This window comes from Neofelis nebulosa, chromosome 15 (assembly GCF_028018385.1).
Source record: "Neofelis nebulosa isolate mNeoNeb1 chromosome 15, mNeoNeb1.pri, whole genome shotgun sequence".
NCBI classification, from domain to species: domain Eukaryota; kingdom Metazoa; phylum Chordata; class Mammalia; order Carnivora; family Felidae; genus Neofelis; species Neofelis nebulosa.
In genome coordinates, this window is record NC_080796.1 from 75,381,906 (window position 1) to 75,406,006 (window position 24,101).

The following is a 24,101-nucleotide window of genomic DNA, read 5'->3' on the forward strand; positions in this document are numbered from 1 at the left end:
TCTTCAGCCTTGCGAAGAATTCTATTGTAATTGCTGATTTGTGGGAGAAACTGCCTGCCAGATTGTTGTCATGGAAACTGTACACCCTGCCTCCGTAGTCTGTTATCTTCTCCATTTGGGAACTACTGGTGAGCTGGATGGAGACTTAGATTTTATGAGCTTCCTCCAAATCTGGTTCAATTCTTTTTTATAGTCCTAGGCGTTTGAGGGAGGGAGATGGGGTAAATCATCGCACCCGCCGTGATTTATTGGCCTTGCCTGATAGCTTGACTTGTCCTTGTTATCTTGAGTCGTTAACCTTTTTGGACTTGTGAAATGTGTCCGAAGAGACATCTGTTTTCCTGGAGGAAACAGGATCAGGGAACACTTGTCTTTGTGGTATTTTGAATAGTGTAGTTAGAGACACAAACGGGTTCTTAGTAACTTCAGCTTATGTGGACTCGTGACTTTTCTTCTGTGGGTTGGTGGTTATATAGCTCCAGACCCTACAGGACTTTGAATCTCCCATGTTTGTATTTGGAAGTTTTTGTTAAGAAGCCGATTCTTAACAGGAGTCTTTTGGGCTGCATCCCTCCCCATAGGGGCTGGTGATCCAGATTATTTCTGTAGCTGCTCCCACCCCTGACTGCCAGGAGGAAATCAGGGTAATGGCATTCAGGCACAATCTGGACTGTAGAAGAGAGATCGTGTTAACCAAGCACTTGGATAAGCATCTGAACTGGGTAGCATGCAGAGCAGGTGGAGTCCTTGCATGGCTGAGGCAGTCAGTGTGCTTGCCACCAGGAGAGGTGTAGGGATGAGAAAGGCAGTCATGACAGGGGGGCTTTTCTGCCAGTGGAGTTCATCTACACGCGGGCTGCCTCCTTTCCCCTTTTCTCACTCCACTGCCAAGGAGGAGGCATGGGGCGGCTTGTGTTCTGGCCGGGCCTTTGTGTGGGCTGGAGTCAGGGAGAGGACTGACAGCAGCCGGGAGGAGGCTGAGGCTGAGGGATGACCGTGGCAGTGGAAGGGAGTCACCGTTCAGAAATCTGCAGGAGTCGGGGTGGACACGGAGGAAGCATTCTCCTCTGCGCCGCCCCCCCCCATCCCCTTTTTGTATGTCAGGCAGGTAGTTTTAGTTAGAAGAGCTCCTTGGTGTCACCTTTGAAAAGGTGGGGGGTGGGGAGCAGGTTGCAGAGATTGGGGGTGGGGTGGGGAGCCCAGCGTTGCATCCTTTTGCGTTCTGGTCTGGACCGTTATTCTGAAAAACGTTCTCTTGGCTAGTGAGTCCCCTGGTGTATTAGAATAAGGTCATTGGAGGGTTAACAGTTTGACTTCAGCAAATTAATAGATAATCCGAATTCCTTCTGATTTTTCCACTTTACAAGACACTTGAAAGCAGACTGCAGAGAGGGCAGGACGCCCGAGCTCAGGCGGGAGGAGCCCTTCGCCAGACACCCTTCCTGATACCAGTGTGCTCGGGAACTTGACCCAAGTCCAGAAAGGAGGCGGTGCTGTGTGGCACTGGGCTGGGCAGGGAACTGTGTTTTAAACCACTCTTCCCGTGGAGTGCCCCGAAGTCAGCTGGTGGGAAAGGGGGAGATGGGCGTGTGTGCACGGTGTCCGCGTCTGCGCTGGGACAGGTGTTGCCGCGTCGGACCCTGCCTTCTGCTTGGCGCTCAGCCCCAGTCTCAGTCCGACTTCTGTCCATCCATTTCTCATTCGAACACAGGCTGAGGCTGAGGTGGCCTCCTTGAACCGTAGGATCCAGCTGGTAGAAGAGGAGCTGGACCGGGCCCAGGAGCGCCTGGCCACTGCCCTGCAGAAACTGGAGGAAGCCGAGAAAGCCGCTGACGAGAGCGAGAGGTGAGTAGGGGAGCCTGTGGGGTGGGGCACGGGGTGCAGAGGGACCTGCAACACTCAGGTCAATGCATTTCCCTTCAAGACAGAGTGAGGTTCCCTGGACTCCGTGACCCTTTGCAATCGGTGTTACCCTATAAATTGATCTAATGGTTGTTAAAGAGGGCCACCAGGATGGCCTCCACTTAGTGGATCGTGGCCTTATTTGTGAGACGAGCTCCCCTAAAGCAGTGGTTCTCCAAGTGAGGTCCCCGCCCAACGGCACCTGGCGCTGGGTGAAAATTCAGGCAGACTCTCAGTCCCTCCCCTGATCTCAGAGTCCGAAATTCTGGAGATAGAGCCCAGCGATCGGTGCTGAATAAGCCTTCTTAACCTTGGCCGCACCGTCAGAATCATGGGGGTGAGGGGTGGGGACCGCTGGGGAGTTAAAAATACTGCAGTGCCTGGAGTTATGCCCCAGTTCAGTTGGAGCCCATCGTGAGAGGGGTGTGGGTGGTGGTGAGGGTGTTTAGATTTTTTGTTCTTTGGGTTTTTTTTTTAAGTTTATTTATATTGAGAGAGAGTGACAGAGAGAGAGCACAAGCAGTGGGGGGTGGGGGTGGGGGACAGAGGATCTGAAGCAGGCTCTGCACAGACAGCAAAGAGCCCAATGCGGGTCTTGAACGCACGAACAGTGAGATGATGACCTGAGCTGAAGGCAGCCGCTTTAACCTACTGAGCCCCCCGAGCGCCCCCTGGGTGTTGATGTTTTTAAAGTTGGTCTGATGATTTTTATGTGTGCCCAGGGTTGGGAACCAAATCACAGCTCACCTTTGTTGAAAGTAGTCAATTGCCTTCTTGCCGCTGTGGGGTAAACCAGAACAAAGGTGTGTGCTGACACGCGTGGGGTCAGACGAAGGCTTTCAGAATCAAAAATGCCCTGTCGGACGGACATAGGTTGACATCGTGCTGCTGGGAGAATGTGTCGCGTGGCTGTGTGTGCTCTATTACAGAGCAGGGTGCAAGTTCTAGAAAGGGAGGAAGGCCTGGTACACAACAGGGTAGTGTGTCATTCTGTTGGGGTTTTCTCTTCGTGAAACATTTCTGGAAACTTTATGAATAGAGTTTTCCTCTGGTGAGCAGGACTGGAAGGGCTTACATTGTGCCCTTAAACCATACCCTTGAGTATGAAGTGTATATTCCTATTATTATCATTTTAATTTTCACTTATCTATCTACTTACTTACTTATTTTAGAGAATGAGCGCGCGAGTGAGTGAGGGGCAGAGAGAGGGAGAGAAAGTGCAGAGCCCGATGCGGGCTCCAGCTGACCAACTGTGAGATCATGACCTGAGCTGAAGTCGGACGCTTAACCGACCGAGCCACCTGGGCGCCCCTTAAGTGTGTGTTATTTTTTTTATAAGAGAAAGCTAATTTTTTGGAAAAGGTTTTAAAGAAAACAAACTAAGATGGGGAGCTGTGGGAGTTCTTGGGTGGCAGGTAGAGAGGGGCCGGCTTCTAAAGGTGCCATTCAGGGCCCCTGAGGGTGGAGCTGGTGGCAGACCCATCAGGGCCGTGTCTGTCCTTACCGTTTGGCAGAGGCATGAAGGTGATTGAGAACCGAGCCCTAAAAGATGAAGAAAAGATGGAGCTCCAGGAAATCCAGCTCAAGGAAGCTAAGCACATTGCGGAAGAGGCGGACCGCAAGTATGAAGAGGTGGGCTGCCTCATGTTTCCCCCTTCTCCCCAGCGTCCTTGGATTTCTGAAAAGAGCCACGGGGGAGGGAGATGGCTTCCTCTTTGCTTCACTGGGCCGTCCGGGGTCTTCTGTAGGTGGCTCGGAAGTTGGTGATTATCGAGGGGGACTTGGAACGCACAGAGGAACGAGCTGAGCTGGCAGAGTCGTGAGTATCTTGCTCCCCCAGTCTTGCCCTCCCGTTCGGTCCCTTCCCCTTTGGCTTGCGCATTAATGTGAATAAACTAGTGTTCCTTCCACCTTGTTAAACAGGGCCTAGAGAGTGGGCTTTTTTTAGGCCCTGAGAATGGCTACGGGCCCTTCTTACTCTGGACTAGTGACAGGTGCCAGATGAGTTTCCGTTATTTCTCGTAGGGGCAGTTTGCAAATTGAGGGAAAATAAGGACTAAGGAGCAGATGGTGAGTGGTCACCTGGCAGGCCCTACAGGGTCCTCCCACCCGAAGTCTGCTTCTCCTTGACACACTGCCGTGGCCATGCCGGCTTGAGATTTGTCTCTTCTGTACCGTGTGGCCAGTCTGGGGGGCCTCAGGGCGAGGGCAGACATGAAGAGCTCCCCCGTCGGCACCTTCTGGGCCTTGTGTAACAAGTCAGTGCTGATGCATATATATCTGTGCCTCCTCTCCATCCCCTCCCAGACATGACACACCATGTCCATGGCGGTGTTGTCTTCCCATTTTTTGAAAAACAATTTTTTTTTTCGTTTTGCTGCTTGTTTTCTTGCTGTGTCCTTTTTGACCTTTCTCCCTCCCCACAACCTGGCTTGTGCGATCCCCGTGACCGTCACTAACAGCCGTTGCCGGGAGATGGACGAGCAGATCAGACTGATGGACCAGAGCCTGAAGTGTCTGAGTGCTGCTGAAGAAAAGGTACTAACATTAGCCCCCACCCCCGGCGAGGTTACGTGCACGGCGTGGTTTCGTTGGGCTTGGTTTTTGTTCTTTGTTTTGCAGCTGCCTCCCCTCCACTGGTTGGTTTGTTGAGTGCCTTCTCACCTCTCCGTGGAATGCTCCATTCTGTTCCTCTTACTTGCCATCTTTCATGTCTTCTTTCCTAGTTGCTTTACGCCTCTGCGCAGGGTCTCTCCTTCCCTGGGGTGATCCGGGGGACTATTTGGGTCGGGCATACGTTCCCACCTTCACCCGAGGTAGCAGTTCCCACCTCCACCCGAGGTGGACTCGTTCCTGTAGTGATTTTTCTCAAGTGTTTTATTAGTGTCCGACATCCTGGGTCCTAGCCCAGGAGGGCCCAGCGTCTGTCAGGCTCTGCGGTCCGGGGGAGGGAGGGCTGACACTTGCTCAGGTGACCTGGGAACTTCTCTTTTCCCCGTATGCCTTCCAGCTCTCTCTACATATAGGTTCAATTCACGTCTGTGTGTCTCTCTCTCCCTTTTTTTTTATTCTCGCCTTCTTCCCCTTTCCTCTCCTGCGGTATGTAAAACATTCACAGTAAGTGTTCTGAGCTGGAGGAGGAGCTGAAGAATGTCACCAACAACCTCAAGTCTCTTGAGGCTCAGGCGGAGAAGGTAGGGGCTGGTTGTGACAGTGACAGGCTCTGGGGCCTGGGCCCACCCAGCCCTGCCCTTGATGAGAGACTGGAGAAACCCAGTCCTTACATAATCTAGTGAGACATCCTCGTCATCCATATCCCGGGATTAATGCTAATTCCCGTGTGCTCTCGTTGCTTTAGTTCAGATCACTTCGTGGTCTCAGGTGCTTGGGGGCATGTTCTGCTCAGGCTGATACTGATGTGCTAAATAGCAGTAATCGTGGGTCCCCAGAAGTTTTCTAGCAGACCAGTGGGGGCAGCAAATAGCAGATCCGAGACCCAATAAGCGAGCAAGACAGAGGACTCGTCTTTAGTGTCACGTGGGACTGTTTCGGCCGTGTGGCTGGCCTTGGGGTGTTGCTGTACCTCCTCGTCAAGCAGGAGGAAGGAAAAATTACCTCGTTGGGTTGATCGGAGTAAGGTCAAAGCTTAGGTCCATTTTAAAGGTAAAAAATCCAGAGGGTTCTAATTTGAGGGTATCAAGGCCTTAAGGATGTTGACTTGTGGATTTTAATGATCTCTTGTCCAGAAATGGGCCTTGCTCTTTTCTCGCGGGCCAACCACACATTAAAATCTGAGAGGATTTCACTGGAAGAGGGAATGTGGTGGCAGATGGGGTGGTAGGATTGTCTGTGTGAGTACGTTCTACTCTGAAACTCGCATTCCAACTTCTCTTACAGTACTCTCAAAAGGAAGACAAATACGAAGAAGAGATAAAGATTCTTACGGATAAACTCAAGGAGGTGAGCTGAGGGAATTCTAGGGAAGGAATCAAAATATTTAGAGGTGTATGAGGCCCTAACTTGGACTTAGACGAGCTGGCTTTGATTGTGAAGGGTGTGCAAGTAGAAGGTGGAGACACAGAACTCTCCTTGCTCATCTCTGACTCCGTCTGCTGTCCCATTTCCCCAGGCGGAGACCCGTGCTGAGTTTGCCGAGAGGTCAGTGGCCAAGCTGGAGAAGACGATTGATGACTTGGAAGGTATGGAGCCTGGGAGCGGGATCAGAGCTACAGAGGAAGACCTTGCCCGTTGACCGCTTCCCTCCTTCCCTGTGCACCAAAGGGAGTCGGCGGGGACCTGGCACACGTCCCGTGCCCTGTCCTGTGCCACAGCTGGGTGAAACGGGTCAAGACCCGGAATCGGAGTTTTATACATACACCCTCTTCCTTTTGGTCAGACTTTATCTAGTATTCTGGAATTGGCATCCTTCTCTTGGAGGAGACTGGTCATGGCTGCATTTACCTCCAATTGGCTGGTCTGAAATGGTGGTCTCTGGGGTGAGATGGTGGCCATACTTTGATGGCAGGGAGAGCACGTATTACCCCACGGCTACATTCGGCCATCCTGTTCATCGCTTCAGCTGCGGGCGACCTCTCCAAGAGACACGGCTGTGGGATGTCCATGTCCCAGAGCTGGCCAGGCCGAGGGGCTTTCTAAATGCGCTTTGTCCCCACGTTTTGGCGGCCGTGTGCACTGTGAGAAAGGACGCCGTGCTTTGAGAACTCTGACATAAGCTCTGGCTGGGTAGCACACCATTCTCTTACCTGGGGAGGGTTTGGGGGAGCAGCCTGCAGAGCAGAGGGGCCAAGAATACTGGTCTTGATCGGTACATAGAGAAGAAGTGTCTGAATCTTAATGTGTGCTTTCTCCTTTCTCTGTTTTCATCAAATTAAGTGTTATCCCTGCTGGCAGTTGGATTAGCTGGGTGGGAGTGGTAGCTGCTTGAGTGCATTTGGTAGCAAGAACGTCTAGTCACGGCCGTGCCTGGGTTCTCCGCCCTGACTGCAGTGGACTAGAGGCGGCAAGAAGCCCAGTGGTCTGGGGGGGGGCAGAGGATCTGAAAATGGCCTGTTGTGGCCGCCAGGGTGGATGTCCTCCTAACCTGTGGTATTAGACCCACGGTCACACTTCTCCTAATTTCTAATGATTCCCTCTCTTCATTTGCTTCTGATACCTTTCACTCTGTCCCCTGGTTCCTCCCTGTGTTCCTGTGCCTGTCCAGATGAGCTCTATGCCCAGAAACTGAAGTACAAGGCCATTAGCGAGGAGCTGGACCACGCCCTCAATGACATGACCTCTATGTAACTATCTGACAGCAGAGCGGGGCTGGGGCCTTGGCTCGTGGGTGGTTGGGGCTCCAGGCTGTGCATAGTGTGCTTTGGTTTTATCCTCTGGAAACGGGGGTCTTCACTCTATCTTTAAACTATTGGTGCTGGTTACTTGTTGGCAAAAGCTGGGGTGGCATTTAATATTGAATCAGTTGTAGCACCCTGATCAATGTGTGATTTTTTTTTTTTTTTAAGTATATTTTTGTTCATAGTCCCTTCATTATATCCATGATTTTTTTCTATTTGCTTCTCAAATTTAGTCTTCTCAGAGGGGACACCGCTGAAGGTAGAACTATGTCATCAGATAACTAAGAACGTAGGGCCCAGAGAGCCAGTGACTTGGGCCCTAACGTTGATCGCATGACAAAATTCACATCTCCTGTGTGTATGTAATTTGTGCCTGGTATTGAACTTCAGGAGAAACACCCATGATTGGAAATCTCAAATTCAGCAAAGAATTAAGCCAACTCCCAGAGCAAGCCAGGCGGTAAAAAGCACCAAAAAGAGTTACTGGGGACTTCATCCGTTTGCTGTGGACCCCTGACCCTTGATGCTAATCCACCTCTTTGTATCTGTCCTACTAACCCTGAGAAGAAGCCAAATGACTCAGGCTGTGGTATCTGGCTGTCTTTTCTCCTTCCTACTGCCTTCTCTTCCCTTTTCTCCCAAATCGCTGTGTGATTGATGCTAGTCCTTCTTACCTAGAGTCTCCTTACTTTTTCATACAGATAACCATCACCGTTTCTGCTCTGTTCTGGATCTGCCCCCTTTCCTCGGGGAACCCAGCGCCCCACTCTCGCTCTGGATTCCATTTGGGTCGGCCTGGCTGGTCCCCAAGGCATTAGGATGTAGGGGGGGCACAAAGCAACTTATGTATTCTTCCACCCACTCCCCCCCCCCCCCCCAAATTAAAATGTTAAGCTGCTGGAAGCCTCCTGCCACCCTGCATTTGTGTCACTGACAAAGCTGCTGCTGTCCCTGAGGAGGAGCCTTGGGGGTGTGATGTGGGGAATAGCTATTGTAGGCTCTCTCTCCTCTGACTTACATAATCAAAGCCACTTTTGTGTGTGTCTATTCTTTCTTGACATTTAAGCTCAAGTGATTGGAGTCTGTCGGAGTGGTGGGCTAGCAGAGGTTCCGGGCGGGGCGTGTGTAGGCCGCGGGAGGTCTTTCACCTCCATTACTTGGAGGCTCCCATCCTTTTCAGTTAGCTCCTCCTCCTCCCATAGGGTCCCAGTGCCTCCCGATACGCTTTCTTGGCCCTTTGTTCAGTGGCTCACATGGTGCATCTTCAGAACACCTGATGGTCTCAAATGTGTTACCACCAAACTTGACTTATTAGGTCATCCCAAGTCACAGAGAAATCCATAGAATTTTCAGCAGTTCTGTTTGTTCGTTCAAACCCTTCTAACACTCGAGGTATACTGCCGTTTGCCTGCCGGCGTGTGGTAGTGGGACATGAGACGCGATCAGCGGTTGCGATTGGGAAAACTAAACAACCAGTCATCCATGTTTCAAATGGTTTATCACATACATAAGAATGGTAAATTTCTGTTAGTAAAACCGTTCCTGGTTTACGCTGTGGAATTACATGACAACTTTTTGCAGACGCCTCTTCCAGTTTGCACAGCCGCGATGGCTCAGCCTGGGTGGTGCAGCAGGCAGCTGTACTTACCTAAGCACCTGAGTGGCGTCCACTTAGCACCTCGGTTTCTCAGCAGATTATATATTTAAAACTTGCTTTTCTTTTGGCCAGTTAGAGCCCGGGGCAGAGGTTTTCCCTAATCTAAAACTTTCGGTTGTGTTGAATTCAGGTTTCTTTCTGTTCATACCATTTTTTCTTGCTACACAACCTTTGGGATTAAGGTAGAGATTGATTGATTCAGCTAACGCTTAACTGGTGTCTTTTAGGCACAAAGAATTACGGCGGGACAGAAATAATCAAAGATGGAGGCACCATCCCTATTTTTAGGTTGCCCAGAATCTAGTAGGGAGAGAACATAAATGAAGCTACAGGTGATCTGTGGCTTAGCCACAAATACCAAACTGTGGGAATTCAGAGGGGACGGGTTGGTTCCAGTGGGATGGTTAGGAGAGACTCACAGAACGAGGCACATAGTAGGTACTTAATAAACATGCTAAAACTTGCTTTTTCATTTCTACTGGGTTCTAAAAAATTGGATTCCTGACAAACAGATTTGATTGAGGGATAGTGGATATTGAGCATTTGGGTCAAGGACCAGCGGAGGAGTAGAGGCATAGATAGAGACAGGAAGGACGTAGCTGTAGAGGTAGATGTAGACAGTAGGGGCAGGCGTGTGCAGGACTCAGGTGTGGAGTTTTAGTTTGTAGGTGACGGGGATGCCACTGGGGGTTTCGAACAAAGATACGTTCTGATCTGAGTAGCAAAGGAGAAGAACTGATTCTGCAGCTGAGTCAGTGTTTCACAAGGAGAGCAGATTATCAAAGTGGCCCATTAAGACGGTGATTCCCAAATTTCAGTCACTTGCATGCTACTTGGTGGCTTTTGCCATATTCCTGTGCTCCCTACGTTATTTCTTCCTTCATATTTACTCTTGTTTTCAAATTTGTCTTTACATAATTCTAATTTGAAACCAAAGGTTTGATGTGTGCTAGTGATTTTTCCTGATGCACATTAAAGCAACACAGCAAATACGTTTTTTCTTTTTTTTTTTTTTTTAAACGTTTATTTACTTTTGAGACAGAGCATGAGCGGGGGAGGGTCAGAGAGAGAGAGGGAGACACAGAATCTGAAACAGGCTCCAGGCTCTGAGCTGTCAGCACAGAGCCCGACGCGGGGCTCGAACTCACGAGCTGTGAGATCACGACCTGAGCCGAAGTCGGACGCTTAACCGACTGAGCCACCCAGGCGCCCCGCAAATAATGTTTTTAAAATTTTTTTAATGTTTATTCATTTTGGGGGGGGGGGAGAGGGGCAGAGAGAGGGGGAGACACAGAATTAGAAGCAGGCTCCAGGCTCTGAGCCGTCAGCACACAGCCCGACGCAGGGCTCGAACCCACGAGAGATCGTGACCTGAGCTGAAGTCGGACGCTTAACCACCTGAGCCACCCAGGTGCCCCGCAAATACGTCTTTTTGAAGTTCACAAGTATATGCTTGCAGAGACCTCCTGACCTAGCACCAGCAGCGAGTATGCTCCCTAGTTGGAGAACAACTAGGGAGGTTATTTCGGTTTTCCCAGAGAGAACCCTCCATACAGAGACGGCGCTATGAGCGGCACTCAGCGTGAGGAGGAAAAGTCAACACTGACTGCTTTCGAGCCTAGGAACGTGGTGGCATTAAACATGTAGAGAGGTCACCTGGGCCTGGTTTGAAGAGGAAAGAGAAGGTAGAAGAGAATAGAAGTCTGAGAAACTGGCAGGCGTCCAGCTGAAGACAGAATTCGGGGGTTGAGGGGACAGACGGACGTGAGAGAGACTTGGAACTCCATGAAGGGTGGCAGGCAGTTCAGAGCAGATTCAGTTCACGTCAGAATCCTGAAAGACCGCTGCGCGTGTAAAAAGGAGAACGCAGCAAACAGGAAGCCCTGTGCAGAGGAGGAATGTAAATGGAACTGGGTGGAGGGAGGACGCAGGACAAGGTGTGGTGATCATATAAACATTTACGGCTGGATAATTGCCAGAGCGTCTCCACTCCAACAGGTTGTGAAGAAAGAGAACTCGAGACGAGATGCTGTCATTGATACTTTATTAATTTGAGGGTGCGTTTTGAGCATTAAGGTCAAGGAGCAGAAGAGTGAACTAGTGGAAAGAAAGTAAAGGCAAGAAATTGAGCCTAGAGCAGTGATGTCCAGTACAGCAGCCGCCTAGCCACATACAGAGCCTGCTGAGCGCTCAAAACGTGGCTTATGTGATTGAGCTAAAATTCTGATGTTATGTGCTTTTGGTTCATCTAAATACAATTAGCCACATGTGGCTAGCGACTGCCTGCTGTGTTGGATAGTACGATTCTAGGTGTTTTAGTTTTGGGGCAGAAAGCGTTGACGCAGAGAAAGGCTTCTTACAAAAGAGAGAGGTATGTGAGAATAGATAGATGTTCGGGAAAAAGTGAGGTCTTTTACTTCCGGTCGCCTGTCTCTCTCCCTGGGCATGACTGGTGTGAGGGAGGACGGAGCCAGCAGAGCAGAGTGAAATTTGAAACAGTGTGTGGTGCTCAATTCAGTCTTCATTTAATACAGAAGCCATCCTGTTACTGGGGCCTGGACTGGCTATGGAAATGGGGTCAAGAAGCCGCATTGGTAATCCCAGAGCAAAGCTCTTGATCTCTTTAACTTTTCCCTCTTAATTCTTTTTTCTTTTTTTAAGTTTATTTATTTATTTTGAGAGTGAGAGAGAGAGCGCGCGCGCGTGCACGTGCGTGAGCAGGGGAGAAGGAGAGAGAATCCCAAGCTGGCTCCATCTGTGCCGAGCCCAAGACCGGGCTCAAACTCATGAACTGTGAGATCATGACCTGAGCTGAAATCCAGTTGGATGCATAACCAGCTGAACCACCCAGGGGCTCCCCATCTTAATTTCTAAGGTTGAATCACAGGCTGGTGGGTTAGGGTCCTTTTCTACCCTTCCTTACCCTTGTTCGGATGAGGCATGACACGCGGTTCAGGAGCGTTCACTGTCCTGTGGTTTTGGGCAGCCTCGTCTTAGCCCTGCCCAATCTCTTTCTTTCTCTATGGTACTGCTTGATCACTCCCCAGCTTTAATATTAGGGAGAAGTTAAAAAAAAAAAAAAAAAGCAAAATCTGTTCTTTCTCATCTCTTGAACTGTGAGGCTTTAAAGCAGGTATTGTTCCCTTAAGCATCCCCACTCCCCTTTCCTGTTACAGAATGAAATGGCCCTGATTCAGACCAGTGAGGCCTAGGGATGTGTAGCATCCATGGGATTGTTCCCTAACTAACTGGACGTGGCTAAAAGGAACATCAGACCAAATGGATTCTGTGGCTTGCCTTTTTTGTTTGTTTTATTTTGCTGTATCAGGGAACCAAGAACTTTAATGAGCTCGTGTCTGATCCTGAAGTTTTAATCACTAGAGATTGCAGAGTTACAACCCTTATTACTGTTACTGAGTTCAAGCTGAGAGCATGACCACACTTATCTTCTGGCCTCATACAGTTCTTAGGGGACTATGTGCTCTAGAGCTTAATCAGGCAAGAAAATGCTTCCACTTCTCTGTCTCTTTACTTCTTCCCTACATGGAACAAAACCCTCATTGACCAGGCCGTTGTGAGGGATAAGATTCTGATAATACCCTTCTTCCCCAAGACAGGAGTGGCAGCCACACTAACTGTCTTGGATGTGGTTGCTCCTGAGGAGTCAGGTGGTACTCCTGCCACAGAAAGCTTAAGAAATGAGAGTTCAGGGGCATCTGGGGGGCTCAGTCGGTTGTGCGTCTAACTTCAGCTCAGGTCACGATCTCACGGTTTGTGAGTTCTAGCCCCGCGTCAGGCTCTGTCCTGAGAACTCAGAGCCTGGAGCCTGCTTCAGATTCTGTGTCTCCCTCTCTCTCTGCCCCTCCCCTGCTCACACTCTCACTCTCTCTCAAAAATAAACATTTAAAAAAAGAAAAATAAGAGTTCAATAGAAATTTGAACCCCTGCATTTGTCAGAGAAGCCCCAGTGAATAAGACAGGTGCACTCGTAGACCTCACGGAGTTTCTGGGCTAGTGTGGTGGTTCTCAACGGTGGATAATTCTGGGATGTACAGAACAGTCCCGCTTAGTGCTGTCTCCTGCCCAACATGTGTGTGCAGCGTCCTCTAGTTACTGCCCCCATACATTTCCAAATTTCTTTCCAAGGGGAGAGAAGGGGCAATAATTGTATACGTATAAGAACCACTGCTTTAACGAGACGTGCGATTCTAAATGTTCGCTCCAGTTCTGCCTTTTAGTACAACTATTATTTTGGTTATTCCCTCCCAGCATCATTTTGTGTGTATACGTATGTTTTCTGTTTTGATGGTGTTCATAAAGTGGCAAATCTTATCGGGACCATACTGGCCATCATCTTCCAGGTAGAACTGGAGAAAACCTGCCCGGAGGGCAGCGTGCCAAAGCACTGCACCTTGACCGTGGGCACAGTCAGCCCACAGATGCAATTGATTTTAAGACAGAAGAGGGGCGCCTGGGTGGCTCAGTCGGTGAAGCGGCCGACTTCGGCTCAGGTCACGATCTCGCGGTCCGTGAGTTCGAGCCCCGCGTCGGGCTCTGTGCTGACAGCTCAGAGCCTGGAGCCTGTTTCGGATTCTGTGTCTCCCTCTCTCTCTGACCCTCCCCCATTCATGCTCTGTCTCTCTCTGTCTCAAAAATAAACGTTAAAAAAAAAAAAAAGAAGAAGAAGAAGAGTATGTCTTGGGCTTGCTTCGGCGGCACATAACACTAACCTTGGAAAGGTGGAAGAGGGTGGGTCTTTATACTGAGGTCCTGAGACCATTTTGAAACAGACTGAAAACACTGGAAGAAACTTATTTGTGAACTTGAGAAACTGGTACTAGTAGACCAGGAAGGTCTGTCCCTAAGTTCCCATCACCCCTGTGCTCGTCTGATGGATTTGGTTTCTCCCTACCCCCTCTTTAAGGTGTGCTGCAGGGGGGAACATTCAGCTACAGTCAGTGTTTTGAGCACTTAACTATTTATATCAGGAATGCTTTCGGTTATGAGAAACAGCTTAACTGTAGTTTAAATAAATATGGGACTGACTTTTTTTCTCCTGCAACAAGTCAGATTTGAGCAGCTGTGGCCGGGGGTAACTGTGTTTCTCTGACTCTCTTGGCCCTCTTGTAGGTTTGAAATCTGCAACTCTCATCCTCACATCCATGTTCAAGGCAAGAAAGAAAGCTAGTTTCCCCAGAAGCTTTCCAGCAGATTACCCCTATATCTCATTGGCCAGAACTGGATCCCTAACAGCAAGGGAGGCTGGAAAAGAGAGCAGGATAATCTCAGTTCACCTTCCCTGGAGCTAGACACACTGCTGACCCCAACGGGATTGAGTTCTTTTAAAATTTTTTGTTTTTGTTTATTTTTGGGAGAGACAGAATGCAAGAGAGGGAGAGGCAGAGAGAGAGGGAGACAGAATCCAAAGCAGGCTCCAGGCTCTAGGCTCTGAGCTGTCAGCACAGAGCCAGACATGGGGCTCGAACCTAGGAACCGCGAGATCGTGACCTGAGCCGAAGTCAGATGCTCAACCGACTAGGCCACCCAGTCGCCCCAAGTGTCCTTTTTTTGAAGAAATTTTTAAAATATTTATTTTTGAGAGAGAGAGAGAGAGAGAGAATAAGGGGGGGAGGGGCAGAGAGAGAGAGGGAGACACAGAATCTGCAGGAGGCTCCAAGCTCTGAGCTGTCAGCACAGAACCCGATGGGGGACTCGAACCCACGAACTGTGAGATCATGACCTGAGCCGAAGTCGGACGCTCAACTGAGTGAGCCACCCAGGCGCCCCCAGATTGGGTTCTTTTAGAAAAGGGGAGGTGGGGTTTTGATTGGATAGGCTCCTATGCTGGGTTTACCACTGAGCGCCTATAACAAGAAGCATTAGGGAGTAGGATTGAATGGATGTAGGGATATTGATCCCAATTTATCATTCACAATGCTGGATCGAATGCTTTTACAGAAAAATGTACCAACTTTTTACCTGAGTTCCTTTCAAACCCTGAATGTTGTAAATATAATTCTTGTAAGCCAGCTGTGCTCCTTCCTTTGCCCTGGGTCCCTCGTCTGTTTTTCAACCCAAGGAGTAAATACCTTTGTGAAATAGATAGATTTTTCCTTCTTAAAGCGTTGTCCTTGCAACTTGTGAGCTTGGATTATTTTATTCCTCTGTTGGTCCTCGCACTGCCTGCCTGCGTCTCACTGCCCTGTGTCTGAGTCCTCCTCGCATCCACAGATGCTTGTGATGTGTACCAGCTAGTCAGAGGTTTCAGGATTTATTTCTGGTATTCCACTAACATCCTTTTTCTCTTTCTCCTCCTGTTTCCTCTTCTCTTGTTTCCTCGCCTCTCTGTTGCTGCTGCAGAGCGCCTCTACAGCCAACTTGAGCGAAACCGAGTGCTCTCTAGCGAGCTGAAGCTAACGCTGCATGATCTGTGTGGCTGATGGGCAGGGCTCCCTCTGCCCATTAAGCTGAGCTTACGGTTCACACCACTGACCTGGACCCCAGCAAAAAGCTGATTGTTTTTTTGAAAGGCAGTTTTGCCCTAAGCAAATTGCTTTTTAATTGGGGCAGTGAGAGTGTTCCTGACTTCCCCACCGCCGTGTAGTGAGAACAGTTGATAGTGTTTCCATCCCTTTTCAAGAGATAATGGATGAAGGAGGGAGGAGCCCGCGAGAACAGAGCAAGGGAACCTGGGAGAGTTTTCTGGTTTCCACCCTTACTTGCTGCTCTTTCCCTGTGTGCCGACTGTAAGCTGTGTTCCCCTTGGCATGGATGTTTTCTAACAATAAAAGGACTGATGGGACAAGATGTCGTGATTGCTTCATCTGCAGGCCCAGAGACGGGCCCTTCTGAGCCGGTGGACGGAAGGGGAGGGAGAGGAAGGGGTGGGAGAGGAAGGGGTGCGGGCCATCAACAGATCTGTGGTTTTGCTTGCTAGGTGTTCAGCTGCTGCTTTTTTTTCCTGACGTTTTCCTTCTTGTTTCTTTTTGCTGGTTTTATGCTTAATTGTAAGTAGCTGTCGGAAGCTAGTTGTGAGCAGTAGCTCTCCACAAACCTCCGTTGAGGTTTGCTTACGTTTGGTAGTGTTCTTGGCTTCAGGCGCTCTGTGATAGGCTCTGGGGGTCTTTCATTCATCCCACCAGTTGTTCCTCTCCTTTCCATTTTGGAGGAAGCTTATAGCGCATGAAGATCTTGTATTCTCAGGGTGAGACTCTGATGTTTTTACTGGTGGAAACATGCCCGGAACCATGTCAAATAAGTACCATCCTACGGGCAAAGCCCCGAAGAAAGAATGGCTGATGCTTAAGGCTGCCTCCTTCGGGGACTGCAAACTGAAAGCCTTGGTGGGTGTGGCTATGGGAGGAAATGACTGATAGGTCCCCAGCCCCTTCCCCCAGAGGTATAGCCACACCTGCAACTCCAGGGGGCACGCCAGAGTCCCTGCAGAAGTGGGTGGTGCAGTGGCTCAGGCCTGGCGCCGGGAAGGCGGTGCTTTGGTAGTCTGCAGCCTTCCTGCAGCAGGAGCGATTCTCACGGTGGGCAGACCTTGACCTTTACTTCTAGTTCTAGTAACGTCTCTCCTTTACACCCATTAGATAAGCTGAAATGCACCAAAGAGGAGCACCTCTGTACACAAAGGATGCTGGACCAGACTCTGCTTGACCTGAATGAGATGTAGAGCACCCCAGTCCCGCCCTGCCGCTGCTCCTCCCCCTGACCCTGACTCCGCCTGAGGCCAGCCTGCCCGAAGCTGGCCTGGAAACTGAGGGCTGATCTTTAACTGGAAGTCCGCTTTCTCCTTTTTGCCGCCTCTCCCACCCCAACCCCTGTATCTTTTTCGCCAAACTGTCTCTGCCTCTCCCCTGAGATTCCAGTTGGGCTTGAGGCCGAGCACCTTTGGGAACAACGTTTAAGGGAATGTGAGCACAATGCAAAGTGTCTTTACAAGCATGTTGTGATGTACACATTTTGTAATTACCTTTTTTTGTTGTTGCTGTAGCGACCCATTTGTAAAACATTCCTAATAATTCCACAGTTCTGAAGCAGCAGTCTTAGTCCTTCCTCACTTGGAAGGTTTGGAAAGTTAACTTTTCAGCCTAACGCACACTGCTCTCTCTGCAGAGGAGGGAGAGCGGCAAGGCCTGCCTGCCTACTGAGGGCCAGAGCCCCGAAAGGTACCCACTCTGGGAAGCTTCGTTGCTCTGTCCAAAGTACCGGCCAAATTAGAAAGGTGATGCCAGGAGGAGTTAGCCAAAAAAGTGTGGCTCAGGGTTTCAGCTTTAAGGTATCTTTGAGCAACTTTAATTTCTTTTCATCAGAAGTGACCAAATTAAGGTGTGAGACCTCTGTCTGAGACCAAATCCTTGTCCTATCCTCACCCCTCTCTCTCCTAACCGCTCACAGAATGGATCATGTCCCCTTTATGTTGAGGTGACCACTTATTTGCTCTCCTGCCTCCTTGAAAGAAGAAAAGAAAATTACGTGTTTGCCACTGATTTAGCCACATGAAACAAACTTATCTCGTCACCCTTCTCTGGGACTGAAGCTGCTGTCTCTAAAAGTGCCACGTCATTGTGCTTTGTGTTAGTGCTGGAGAAATCTTGAATAGCTTACGTACAAAACCGTTTTTAAATTTTATGTTATTTTGAAACTTTGCTTCTTTAGGGTTGGGGCACCTTGGCCACTCTGTCAGGCTGAGAACTGTACAGTCGGTGGGCTGACGGTGTGCTGATCTTTTAAAAGTTTCTTTCCCTGCCCAATCCCCCCTTTTGGTGAGGTTTCTGTGAGGTCTGTTAGGTGTGCATCCGGCAGCTTCTTGGCTTACAATGCACTGTCCTTTGGTGTGCTCTCTCCAGGGCCGATTGAGAGAAAGAAACCAATAGTGCAACTGTTTTGATACTGAAAATTGACAACTGTCTTTTTGAAATAAAGAACCAGTCCCTCCAATTCTCAGACCTCCTTGACTTTTATTTACTAATCCAAATGCGCTTTCTCCACAGGAACTATGAGGTTTGAGGTAAAAATCAGATCTTTGTGGGTGGTGGCAACAGGATTTCATAGAGAACACACACTTTGGAAGCAGACCACCAAAACTGGATTCGAAACTCAGCTCAGATTCTTACTTCTATGTACTGATAGAAATAAGTTGTAAAATAGAGATAATGTGTATTATCAGGGTAAATGTGAACATCAGAAATAATAGTTATATGCAAGGCCTCTTCTAGGTTACTTAAGTTAGCACTGGCGCATTCAGGGCTTTTCCTTCACAACTGTACTGGTTCCAAACCACGGATTTATTAGGCTCGGTGCTCCTTAAATCACTTCAACACTGTTCACACGCTGCCCTGTGACAGCCTTTGAGCCGATAGTCCGTCGGGTATTTGGAGAGCACAGGTTAGTTTAACCGGGAGTGTTTGCTCAGAGACCGGCTGTGCACGTGGACGACCTGAGCCTTGTGGTCGCCGGTGCCTGGCATTTACTGCACTCTGGCCTTGAGGCTGGACACGAGTCCGACTCCTAGTAAAAAAGACACAGCTCCCTTGACAAAGTCAGCTGTTTATGCCAGAGACTGCACATTTTTTTCCATTTATAGGCACCGACCAATGCTACCTGGAAATTACAGCCAAAAAAAACCCACCAAAACTTTTTTCTGCGAGGAGCCGAACACAAGGTAGGCAACGGAAGAAATTAAACTGGGAGAAGTTAGCCCTTCCTCGACATTTTGCTCCTTTCTTTGCGGCCAAAATTTAGGGAACTTGCCCCCCGAGCACGTGGCAGGCTTCCCGCCTCCCGTTGCCACGTGCCCCCTCCCTAGCGCTCCCACAATTCCCGGCCGGGAGGAGGCACCGCCCCCTGTGGCGTCGCGCCCGCGGATTGGCCGGCGCCGGCGGGCCGCGGCCTCAGTCGAGCTGAGGCGCGGAAGCGGCGGCCGCTATGACGGACTCCGGGGCCTCGAGGCCCCGACGGAGTCGGCCGTTTGTCGTCCGGCCCACGCCCCGCGTCGCGCTGCTGCTTCAGTGTCTGCTTGGGACCCTGGCCAACAAGCTCAACGTGCCGCAGGTGTTGCTCCCCTTCGGCCGGGAGCCGGGCCGCGTGCCCTTCCTGCTGGAGGCGCAGCGGGGCTGCTACACTTGGTGAGGGGGTACGCGGGCTTCCTGTGGGGGCCCTGCCGCCGGGCCCGGGGACGACTTCCTGGGAGCGGGGCGCCTGCGGTGGGGGGGGGGGGGGGGGGGCCCGGCCACTCGCCCCGGGCGGCTCTCTCTCCGCGAGGGGTCCCCGTGCGCCACTGCGTTACTGTGTTCCGCGCCGGCAGAAGGGGGAACTTGGGGGACGGGAGGAGGGCCCCGCTGGGTGGCCAGGACCGCCCCCTGTGCGACGGCGTGTTTTCAGGGGCGACTAGCCGCGCAGGGGCTGGGCAGCCGCGACGTCGCCGGGTGCGAGAGCCTCGCGGACGTGTCCGGGCGCCGCTGCGGCCTGAGCGGCGCCGGGGTCTGCGCAGTGGACGCCGCTCACCTCCCGCTCGGCGGCCCGGGGCCTTCGCGGCCTCGTCGAGGGTGAGGCAGGGAAGCTCGGCGTCAGCGCCCCAAGAGGAGGTCTCTGGGTTTTGGTTTCGTTTTTTGTTGTTGTTGTTGTTGGAGTTGGACTCAGACCTCCTCAGTTAGGCAGCCTTTCTACCTCAGCAGCCCGTTTACATTGGACAGAAACACGTTGCTCAGAGTAGGAGAAATCTCCGCCTCTCGTTATTGGGAACACATCAGTGTGTTTACAGACCGGGGGGACACTATAGCAATCTTCTTTTATTTTGTTTTTAAATTTTATTTAGAGAGAGACAGCGGGGGAGGGGAGAGAGTGGGGGAGACACTGAGAGACGGAGAGAGAAGGTCTCAAGCAGGCTCCACACTATCAGTGCAGAGTTCGTGGCAAGGCCAGAAACCCATGAACCTGGGGTCATGACCTGTCCCCAGATCAAGAGTCGGGGGCCCAACTGACTGAGCCACCCAGGCGCCCCTGTAACAATCTTATTTTAAATATTGAGGGAGGAACATAATACTTGTATAACTTTGCACAGGGGATCTTTGGGGAAGGTTCTCATCAGTCTCTCACTGAAATCTTGTGTCTCTGAACATGGTTCCTATTTTAAAGTGTCATTTACATGCACCTGATTAAACGTGACATGGGAAAACTGTAAGAATCTGTGTTCTGCTAAAAGTTCATTTTAACCCACATTCTTATCTCCAACCCTTAAGTATTTTATTCTGGCAGGCATTCTACCCATCATGATGCAGTAACTGTTGAGCCTTTATATGAAAATGGCACCTTATGTTCCCAAAAAGCTGTGCTCATTGCTGAATCTTCCCAACCGATACGCCTCAGCAGTATTATTCTTGCTCGAGAGATAGGTACGTTGAGAGAAAACACATTATGAAATTGTTCATCTGGAGTAGAATAATCTGATATCTTTTATACATGATTAATACAGATGGTGCTTCAAATAGAAAATAGAAAAAAGCATTCTGCAGTGTAAACCCTAATCGTGGCATCCTATTCTGTGACTTTTTTTTTTTTTTTTTTTTAATCTAGCACCTGGCATGGTGCCTGATACAGAGTGGAAACCGTAGTTATTTGAATCAATAAAGGAAGGAATTACTAATTGGAACTAGCGTGATTGTGTTAAGGTCTGAGGTGGGTCTTGAATGAGGCAAAAGGTAGTATGAAAACAAGTGCTTCTCAGTGTAGTCTGCGAACCTGTGCCATTGGCATCATCAGTATCACCTGGAGTGTTGTTAGAAGGGTAAGTCCTTGGGGTGCCGGGCTGGTTCAGTCAGTGGAGCGTAGGACTCTTGATCGTGGGTTGTCCCACGATTGATGTAGAGTAGAGATTAGTTAAGAATAAAATCTTAAAAAAAAAAAAAAATGGAGCATCTGGGTGTCTCAGTCGGTTAAGCGTCCTGCTCTTGGTTTCAGCTCAGGTCATGCTCTCACAGTTTGTGAGTTTGAGCCCCAAGTTGGGCTCTGCGCTGACAGCGTGGAACCTGCTTGGGATTCTCTCTCTCTCTCCCTCTCTCTCTCTCTCCCTCTCTCCCTCTCTCCCTCTCCCCCCCTCTCCCCCTCTCTCCCTCCCTCCCTCCCTCTCTCTCCCCTTCTCTTCCCCTCTCCCCCCCCTTCTTCCCCCCCTCCTTCTCCCCCCTCTCCCTCTCCCCCTCTCTCCCTCTCCCCCTCTCTCCCTCTCTCTCTCTCTCCTCCCCTGCATGTGCTCGCTCTCTCAAAATACATAAACTTGGAAAAAAAAAAAAATGAAATCGTTAAAAAAAAGGAAAAGAGGTATAAATTCTTAGACCCCAGTTTAGATCTGCTGAATTAGAATCTCAGGGGTGAACCCAGGGAATTAACAACCTCTCCAGTGATTCTCATGCACACTAAAGTTTGGGAGGCACTGCGCCATTCTGTTTTAGACCAGAGCGGCTAGAGAAGTGCTATTTGTACCCCAAATCAAAGCAAGGCTCTTTGCATCCTAGAGTTTCTGGCACTTCATTGCTATAATGATAGGCCAGAAATATCTGTATAGTTTTAAAGTATTTTGATAAGTGTATGTCTGTACTGTGTTATTAAAGAGAAGTTCACATCGTTTGGCATATCATATTTCATATGATTGAAGATGCTGTCTATTAGAAACCTGTTTTTTTAAATATACCACTAAGAAAAACATTGCCAACTAAACTGTGCTTTTCTTCACCTAGAATTTCTACTTTATGCCTGTGGAAGAACTCTGACTGACTTAATTAGATTGTTATTTTTATTATGTATCACTATTATGCCTAATAAAAAGGAAAATATAAATAAAATAGACTGGTTAAAATATTTCTTTTTTTAATAGATTTTTTTTTTAATTTTTTTTTTCCAACGCTTTTTATTTATCTTTGGGACAGAGAGAGACAGAGCATGAACAGGGGAGGGGCAGAGAGAGAGGGAGACACGGAATCGGAAACAGGCTCCAGGCTCTGAGCCGTCAGCACAGAGCCTGACGCGGGGCTCGAACTCACAGGCGGTGAGATCGTGACCTGGCTGAAGTCGGACGCTTAACCGACTGCGCCACCCAGGCGCCCCTCTTTTTTTAATAGATTTTTAAAAATGTTTTATTTATTTTTGAGAGAGTGCAAGCAGGGGAGGGGCAGAGAGAGGGGGACAGAGGCTCAGATGCAGGTTCCTCACTGACAGGCTGACAGCAGTGAGCATGAACCTCGAGATATGACCTGAGCCAAAGTCAGATGCTCAACTGACCTAGCCATCCAGGGGCCCCCTGGTTAAGATGTTTCTAAAACTATTTTAACATTTCTGCCTCAGATGTAACACTTTTTGGCCGGATATCTTCAACCTCTGTGTTTGTCCCCACAATATCATCTTCTGTGCCATGAAGACTGCTGGGGATGAAGTATTTCTTAAAAGAATCAATTAAAAACAGTAACACTTAAAAGCTGGGGCACATGACTGGCTCAGTTGGAAGAGCATGCAACTCTTTTTTTTTTTTCCCCTTAAGATTTTATTTTTAAGTTATCTCTATACCCAGCATGGGACTGGAACTCATAACACTGAGTTGCATGCTCCACCAACCGAGCCAGCCAGGTGCCCCAAGAGAGTGTGACTCTTGATCTTGTGGTTGTGAGTTCAAGACCCACATTGGGAGTAGAGATTACTTAAATAAGTAAAACTTTTAAAAAAACCACAACACCTGAAAGCTTTAATATTGGCCTCTTAAGTTAGCTTTGCACTTACATGGAACTGATCTTTTTTTTTTTTTTTTTTTTTTTTTTTTTTTTTTTTGTCTCCAGTTATGGAAAAGTGCCTAGTACATCTGAGTTACCACCTTTCTTAGCCCATCTCCTTAACCAGTTGATTCCCAGGGGATTAAAGAGTGTACTGCCATTGGCGCCAGCTTTTCTTCCTACTACTAATACCCATTCTACAAGTTTTGATGAAAACTTTTAATGTTTTCACATAAGGAATCAATGACAACTGTGTCATGACTGTCTGGCTGACAGCAATTATAACATGTCATCAGTTATAAAAATCTCAATTTCAGGGGCGCCTGGGTGGCTCAGTCGGTTAAGCGTCCGACTTCGGCTCAGGTCATGATCTCGCGGTCTGTGGGTTCGAGCCCTGCATCGGGCTCTGTGCTGACAGCTCAGAGCCTGGAACCTGTTTCAGATTCTGTGTCTCCCTCTTTCTCTGACCCTCCCCTGTTCATGCTCTCTCTCTGTCTCAAAAATAAATAAATGTTAAAATTTTAAAAAAAAAAATCTCAATTTCAGAGATGTTAAAATATCAAAAAAGGAGTGCCTTAGAATCAGTGAAATACGGTTATGAGGATTCTCAAAGATGAGGATCTTTGAGGAATATGTCATGCAAGGCAGCTGCAAATGGATAAAGAAGGATCCCATGGTCAGAAAAGAATTGTTTTGGTCACATAAGCAATTTTTTTAAAAGTTTGTTTATTTATTTTGAGAGAAAGAAAGAGCAAGTGGGGAAGGGGCAGAAAGAGAGGGAGAGAGAGAATACCAAGCAGGCTCCACACCACCAGTGCAGAGCCCAACATGGGGCTTGAACTCACGAACCATGAGATCATGACCTGAGCCGAAGTCAGACACTTAACCAACTGAGCCACTCAGGTGACCCTTACATAAGCAATTTTTAATGTCATTACTCTTAACTCTGTGAATTCATTCTGATATCAAAAGATTCGTTTACACAGTTGCTAGGAAAAATGTCAAATCTGGCTCTCACCTTAATTTTATCTGACTTGTATATATTCCAAAGTTAAGTATCTTTTAAATCAGTTTTCCCAAATTTGATATTAGTACAGTTGATGACGAAATGCTCAATGATAAATGCTATTCTCAGTGTCCTACCAGGTACGTTCTCCTGTGAGAGGAAAAGAGCACTCTGAATGGGGGAGGCAGAAGAAGGAGAGGACATTGTGGAAGAAAAGTATATGCCTAAGAGAGATTGTTCATTCATGTTTAGGTGCTTAGAATTTTATGTTTTTGTTGACACTGTAGTAAAGCAAATTAGTGGCTAGGACAGAGATGATGGGTAGAGGTAAGAGACTTGAGGTGGGTGGGCGTGTTTTATTTGGTAAGAGTGCTAGATTTCTTTTGATTTTTGTTCTGTTTTGACTGGGTGCTACCTCCATT

General features: G+C 48.9%; 2 protein-coding genes across 24 annotated transcripts in view; both read left to right on the forward strand.

Annotated features, from left to right (window-relative positions):
- TPM3 (tropomyosin 3) overlaps positions 1-17,859 on the forward strand; it is a 28,165-nt gene extending 10,306 nt beyond the window's left edge. For 2 of the 14 annotated variants that reach the window (XM_058702253.1, XM_058702259.1), the window contains 8 exons: positions 1,712-1,845; positions 3,417-3,534; positions 3,651-3,721; positions 4,365-4,440; positions 5,800-5,862; positions 6,032-6,101; positions 7,124-7,202; positions 7,958-8,287. In XM_058702253.1, coding sequence (XP_058558236.1) covers positions 1,712-1,845; positions 3,417-3,534; positions 3,651-3,721; positions 4,365-4,440; positions 5,800-5,862; positions 6,032-6,101; positions 7,124-7,202; positions 7,958-7,961 — 615 coding nt within the window. In that variant the 3' untranslated portion in view covers positions 7,962-8,287. Of the gene's footprint in view, positions 1-1,711; positions 1,846-3,416; positions 3,535-3,650; positions 3,722-4,364; positions 4,441-5,020; positions 5,097-5,799; positions 5,863-6,031; positions 6,102-7,123; positions 7,207-7,957; positions 8,288-15,273; positions 15,721-16,508 lie in introns of those variants that run through there. The other 12 variants (XM_058702263.1, XM_058702265.1, XM_058702262.1 and 9 more) reach the window with 8 other exon arrangements.
- Positions 17,860-18,807: 948 nt separating this feature from the next.
- The window catches only part of NUP210L (nucleoporin 210 like), a 90,842-nt gene continuing 85,548 nt past the window's right edge, over positions 18,808-24,101 (forward strand). For 9 of the 10 annotated variants that reach the window (XM_058702182.1, XM_058702184.1, XM_058702190.1 and 6 more), the window contains exons 1-2: positions 18,808-19,046; positions 20,176-20,312. In XM_058702182.1, coding sequence (XP_058558165.1) covers positions 18,847-19,046; positions 20,176-20,312 — 337 coding nt within the window. In that variant the 5' untranslated portion in view covers positions 18,808-18,846. Of the gene's footprint in view, positions 19,047-19,366; positions 19,467-20,175; positions 20,313-24,101 lie in introns of those variants that run through there. The other variant, XM_058702193.1, reaches the window with a different exon arrangement.